Genomic DNA, 6,434 nt, shown 5'->3' with positions numbered 1-6,434 from the left:
TCACCGACAAACTCTGCAAATACAGACGACAAGTTGCAAGCTCCTTAAACAAGAAGTATTGTCCCTTTATCCCTAAAGCTGTCGTGCAGTGGAGGTAGCCTTGGTCCCATTCGGTATTTTTACAGGGGTCAAACTGTGTTGTTCAGCGACGCGTCAGTTCATAGACCGCTTTATTGAAAGTCACTCTACTATACCGATGCATTGTATTTTTTAATGGGACCAGTATTATTGTTAAAACTCGTTGATGTATGATACATTTGACCAAACGAAACCAGACAAGCAAACTGTGCAAGAGGAGTTGCTTGCGAGTGGGTGCGCCTTTCATTAGTGGAAACGTACGTTATCTCAGACATACAAGACACACACACCGAGTTTCAGTAATATATTGCTGTGTACTGGATTGTTTTGTATTTATTATCAAGGCGTTTAAAGACTTAGAGGGGTGTTCAAAAATGAAGTCCGGCTGTTTAGAACGCGTTTTACACTTTCTAACTGAAACCCTACAAGATGGTGGTCTTCATGGCTGGATTGCTGTGTTGGGTTTATTTACATCCAAAGTAGCTTGGTGTAATTTGGTAAAAGGCCTGGGTATGATGTTACCTACACTTCAAGAACAGTTCGGCACTTCAACTTGGTTAATTGGCTGGATGGTTGCTTTTGTCCACTCGGGAGCCTATTTCTCAGGTAAGCATGGCATTCAGCCAAAAACACAAAGCAGGACAAATACTGCAATTAAGCAGTGATACATCCTTGTGCAAATGTTTTTCTTTTCTAAATGTTCGTTTTACTTCTGACATTATTCATTATTCTCTTTCCTGAAAGGTGTCCTAGCAACGCCACTAAAGGAGAGATTTGGCGCCAGGACTGTGGTGACGGTGTGTGGATTAGTTGCCGGTATCTCCATGATAACTGCGTCATTCCTATCTAGTTTATACGTCATCACCTTTATTCTAACTGCATTTACAGGTAAGTAAAATAATGGGGGATCACAAAGACTATTAGTTTCTTGAATAAGAATACAAACAAACCAATTCAACATGCAAACATTTGGCAAAGAGCATTATGTGATTGTTACCCATATTTATGTTCGACACGGGGCATTGTAAGTGATGTTATCCTATGTCTGTTACCCATAACGGCACACAGGCATTTCGCTTAACCTTACTCCAAATTGTTGTCTTCAAATTGCTGCCTATTTTTTAAGTATTGTATACCCAATCACACCTTATACCTATATTGCTTGTTTAGTTTCGACCTAAATGGACAGTATTGTATTATTGTTTTGTGTGACAGCATTGAAACAAATGTATGTTCGACACGGGGCGTTGTGTATGACGTCATCGGCCGCGAGTATATGACATAATCGTCAGCATCTCCCTGATGCACAAAATATTTGATGACAAATTAAAATTAGGATTCGAACTGCCTCTCGCTACAGGGCGACCTCAGTAATCTTAGTTTGTTAGACACTGCTCTAGAATTGCGAGGGTCGTGGGTTCGAATCCCACCCGAATAACAAGGCCTATGATATATATTTTTTTCACATGACTCCGGAAAATACGAAGTATACAGTGCTATTAAACACACATATCGGTGTATAGGTAAAAACCAAAATAAAGCAAATTACTTTGTATAAAGTTAATAGTATTTTGAAATAACTGGTTTGCGGACTCATGGAGGACGGGCCAAGTATCAAAATATTCAACCGTGTGTCCAAATTGAACAATCTGATGTACATTTTAAATACAATTAATAAAACAAATATATTGCATTATTATTTTCCCTCCTCGTTCTAACCATAATATATGTTGTATAGGATAATGCCCGAGGTGCGCGCCATTCGTGGGTAAGAATGGCCCGAGGGCGAAGCCCGAGGGCCATTCTTACCCACGAATGTGGCGTTCACCGAGGGCATTATGCGACTTAACCCACACCTGTGACGTCATGCTTTTGTTGAAATCGCTCCATTATTTTGCACGAATGGCGCGATATTGTTTAATTTTTAAGACAATTGTTTGTATGTATTACGTAAGCTTGTTCACTCCAGTGAACACCCCCAGTGGTGCGTAAACATAGTCCTTTCTCTATGCATGGACGAAGACTGACATTTAGGAAATACGCTCGTTCCTTCGACAGTGTTTTTTTTCTGACTCAAAGTAAATGTTGTAAAGTGACAGAAAGTAACGACGATACGGATGATGTTGTAGCCAACTATCTTATACCAGCAAGTAGTTTCAGATATTTCGGATATAACTTTGATTTGATTAACAAATTCAAACTAACTTAATGAACAATAATTTCAGTTAAATTCCTGTCCTTATTTAAATAAAGATATTACAAGAAGCATCTTTGCAAACCCAATTTTTACGGAGTTTACTCACTTACAATGATAAATTAACCATTAATTTAAAATACACTGGTTAAAATTAAATTGATTTATCTGACTTTAAGACATGTTTAAATGTATTTATGTAAACAAAAATAATATCTCAGGTAAACCTTAATTAAAGTCTTTACGATCATTCATAATTACGTAGCTCTAACCTGGGTTAGAAAAATAATTGTGTAAGGCATCAGTGACGTAACTTATTTTATTCAATATATCTATTATGTTGCACGACTTGCGGAATGGGGACAGTTTCACCCGTTTGCACAATGGGTGAATAGTTCTCTATGGTTGATACCCATCGCGCCACTCGTGCAAAATAATGGAGCGATTTAACAATAGCATGACGTCTCAGGTGTGGGTTAAATATATATAACACATTCTTATGGCGCATTTCACAATAAACCGTATCAATGCGCTTTACATTAGTCCCCTGGCCATTGGGCCAATAACACCCCTTTAATCTTTCTCAGCTCTCATTAGAGAGTATACAGCCCCGAGCTAGCGTGACGCTCCGAAAGCTTTTCATTCACAATATAAACTTTTACCCTTGCAGGTACCCATTTATACCCCTGGGTGAAGAGAAGCAATTATAGTAAAGTATCTTGCTCAAGGATGGAAGTGTCACGACCGGGATTCGAACCCACACTTCTGTGTTAAAGACCTTTCCTTTGTTTACAAACATTGGGGCGAAACCAGCGCATGCGCAGTTTCTGGTTGGCAAGTTACAGTACAAACAAGTCGCTATAGAATCGTTCAGTTATTTCGTGAAGAATTTCAGATTAAGCAGTCAGCGATGTCAGTTTCTGAGTGCTTGGGTTGTGATTAAAACAACTGGATATGTGGTTCTGCGCGCGCAACTGTACGCATGGCAGGGCAAGCCTCTGTCACGTTGACCTTGTTCTTGTTGACGTTTTTTTTTTATTTTCCTTTAAATTGTTTTTAATTTCATATCTCTGTTATTTTAGTGAAACAGCGTGAAAAATAGGTAGGGTCTAGTCATATCCTGGTGGCATGTATTTTCAGTAGGATAACAGGAAAATTGTTCACAATCAAAAACTATTTTTTGTATAAAGGATCTATCCATTTTTTTAACAATACCCTTTTCACTTCATGGTGTGTTGATTTCTTTTTAAGTTTTGGTTTTACGTTGCGAGAGACAGTCCGCCATTAACAGTGCTTAGGCATGCACGACATTGGAGCAACGTCATATGTTTTCACAGTATTTGTATATTATATGGTTGTTTAAATTTTGGTGTTTTGCTTTTCAGGATCAGCTGTTGGCATCTCGTTTGTGATAACCAAGCATCTAATAGGAGGTTATTTTAATAAGTCTGTCACAACAGCTTACGGTTTTGCCGGTGTAGGGAGCTCGATCACGTTTGTGGCGTTTGTGCCCTTGATCAAGATTTTCCTAGATACCTACGGCTGGAGGGGAACAATGCTTTTACTTGGGGTATTGTTATTTCACCTCGCTGTCGTTGGAGCTCTGATGGAACCATTTGCAGCTAGTGGGAGTAAAGATGGTTATGAGGCAGCTCTCACAGACGAGGAGCAAGAGACCAGGGACGATGATGTAGTACCAAGCAACCGCTTCGGCTGTTCTTGTTTTACCAAAGTGTACTCATTTGCTAGAGATACATTCCAGCTTGAATTGTTCTCATCCCTATCCTTCTGGCTGGTCTTATTTGTGTACATTGTGACGGATATTACATATTCTGCTTGGATAATATACTATGTGCAGTACACTACTGTGTCGAAAGGATTCATACTGGAAGACGCATCACATTTTGTTGTCGCCTTTGGATTCGGGAGAACAATAGCTTCCATTGTGATTGGTCCATTGTTTCAAGCTGTGCAGGTTGTCAGCGCATACGTATGGCTTGCGGGAGCTCTACTTATATGCGCCATTTATTACGCTGTCGATCCATGGTTGACGTCTTATTGGCTGATTACGGCGAATTCTTTCTTGTACGGAAACGCTCTATCATCGACTTCCATACTAATAGATGTTGTCAATAAGAAGATGTTCGGCAAAGAACGGTTGGGCCATGTTGTAGGATTGTTTGGGTTGTCGTCAGGTGTGACGTCACTCCTTCTGTTATATTTTCCAGGTTAGTTTTTGTTCTCGTCTTCAGTGAAAGCACTATCAGAATGCAAGTTCAATAATTAGAAACAAGTGCGGAGAAATTTGGAAGTGTTAATACTACTTGTTATAGGCAGTGGACACTATTGGTAAATACTCAAAATTGTTATGAGCCTAAAACCTTACTTGTTTACGAGAAATTAATGGGGAGAGGTCGGTATTATAAAACATTGTAAGAAACGGCTTCCTCTGAAGTAATTTAGTCTTCGAGAAAGATGTAATTTTCCACCAACTTGATTATCTCGAAATCAAGCATCTGATAGAACACCTCTTCGTGTGACACGGGTGGTTTTTTATGTCATTATTATCTGGCAACTTCATTGAGCTAACATTTTCGCATATTTGTTTAATATTTCATGCCTATGTTGAGATGAACACCAACTATTAACAATGGTCTTAGACAATTACCAACAGTGTCCACTGTCTTTACAAGAATATGCTTATTGACCTCTGAATATTAACCGTTGACACACAATTTTTGCGTCACAACTTGTTAATAGATGGCACTTCACAGATGCTACAGCAGTATCTTTTTCACATGACGCACAGTTCATCCGAGACGCATCTTTTGAAAGTACATTGTATATCTTCGGTTCTTGTTAAACAAAGAGTGAAGCAGACCATTAAAACTTTGCTTATTGAATTATGGTGACACTAGTTTTGGGTGACTAATTTCTCCTGCTTACTTGACGTTTTACGTTGTGATATTTTGTTTTGTGTTTTCCCTCCAGGCTTAATATACGACTTAACTGGAGACTACACCGTGGTCTTCAGTCTAATGGCTGCTGTACAATCACTGACTGTTGTTGCGGCACTGGGTGTAGGCTGGAGACAGACACGCCACCCCAGTTCACCCAACTCAACCCAATAAAAATGTTTGATGCATTGCGGACGTGGTAGTGGTGTACAGTTTGGTTTGGGTGTACACGCACAAATCAGAGCCGTATATTGGACTGAGAGTTTGCTACTCGGAGCCGACAAACGCATAGGAAAACTTGTGCAGCATTTGAAGAGTGGCGTACAGCAACCATGTGACAGCAACAAAACTGGCCCTCCATGTCGCGACTCTTTCAACAGAACTCTTTTATTAGAACCGGAGAATAAACAATTATCACTTCTCTGTTTGGGAGGCTCTGTTAAAACAACAGTAATTCATAAATACCTCAGACAGTTTCGCTAGTCCTATAAGTGGAGAGCGCGTTACGGGGGGGGGGGGGGTAGACATTTATTTGATAATGACCACTGTTTATAACCGGTTGTGAGCGGATTCTCTGCGCTAGTCTTGGTGCAAGACGTTTCTTGTTACGGGCGATGCGGGAACTGTCGGTGAGCTGGACGCGCTGTGTGTGACAGGAAAACAAGAACGGTTGCACAAAGACTTAGGCGCACGAACGGAAAGACGTTTTAAAGAGTTCCTTACTTTATTACGCCTTTTAGCCAAAAAGGCATTTATGAATGGGAATAAAAGAGTAGTAACTCGTTCTTTAACGGCCGATTAAAACCTTGAAGGGTCGTCGCCATGCGATAAAGGACTCGCCTTCGGCTCTGGCCTTTATCACACGGCAACGACCCTGCCTGTTTTAAACGGCCGTGACAGAACTCGTCGCTACACATTTATTCCCTTATTTATGAATAGTTATAATTTAAAGTGCTGTTGACTCGGCAGCAAGTTATCAGGGTCCCTTTGCTAGCAAATGACTTAACAAATTACATCTATATTAAGCACGATGTGAAAGCTATTCCGTGGGAAATATTTTTGATCGAGGACACAAATACAACTAAAAATCTGCAAAACAGTATGTATTTATCTACGACGTGTATAAGCTCCCGTATCCTGTACGAACGTATAATGCAAAATACGATAGTCGCGGACACGAGTTACATGAACACACAAAGTGTCGA

General features: G+C 40.0%; 1 protein-coding gene across 1 annotated transcript; it reads left to right on the top strand.

The window, feature by feature from the left end:
- The first annotated feature begins 340 nt into the window (after window positions 1-340).
- On the top strand, window positions 341-5,734 carry LOC139943068 (monocarboxylate transporter 12-like). The gene is made up of 4 exons (XM_071939880.1): window positions 341-684; window positions 823-966; window positions 3,658-4,500; window positions 5,264-5,734. The coding sequence occupies exons 1-4, from the start codon at window positions 453-455 to the stop codon at window positions 5,401-5,403; spliced, it is 1,359 nt and encodes a 452-aa protein (XP_071795981.1). The 5' UTR covers window positions 341-452; the 3' UTR covers window positions 5,404-5,734.
- The last annotated feature ends 700 nt before the right edge of the window (window positions 5,735-6,434 follow it).

The sequence above is a fragment of the Asterias amurensis genome, chromosome 10 (genome assembly GCF_032118995.1).
Source record: "Asterias amurensis chromosome 10, ASM3211899v1".
Classification (NCBI taxonomy): Eukaryota; Metazoa; Echinodermata; class Asteroidea; order Forcipulatida; family Asteriidae; genus Asterias; species Asterias amurensis.
This window is presented reverse-complemented; position numbering and strand designations above follow the sequence as displayed.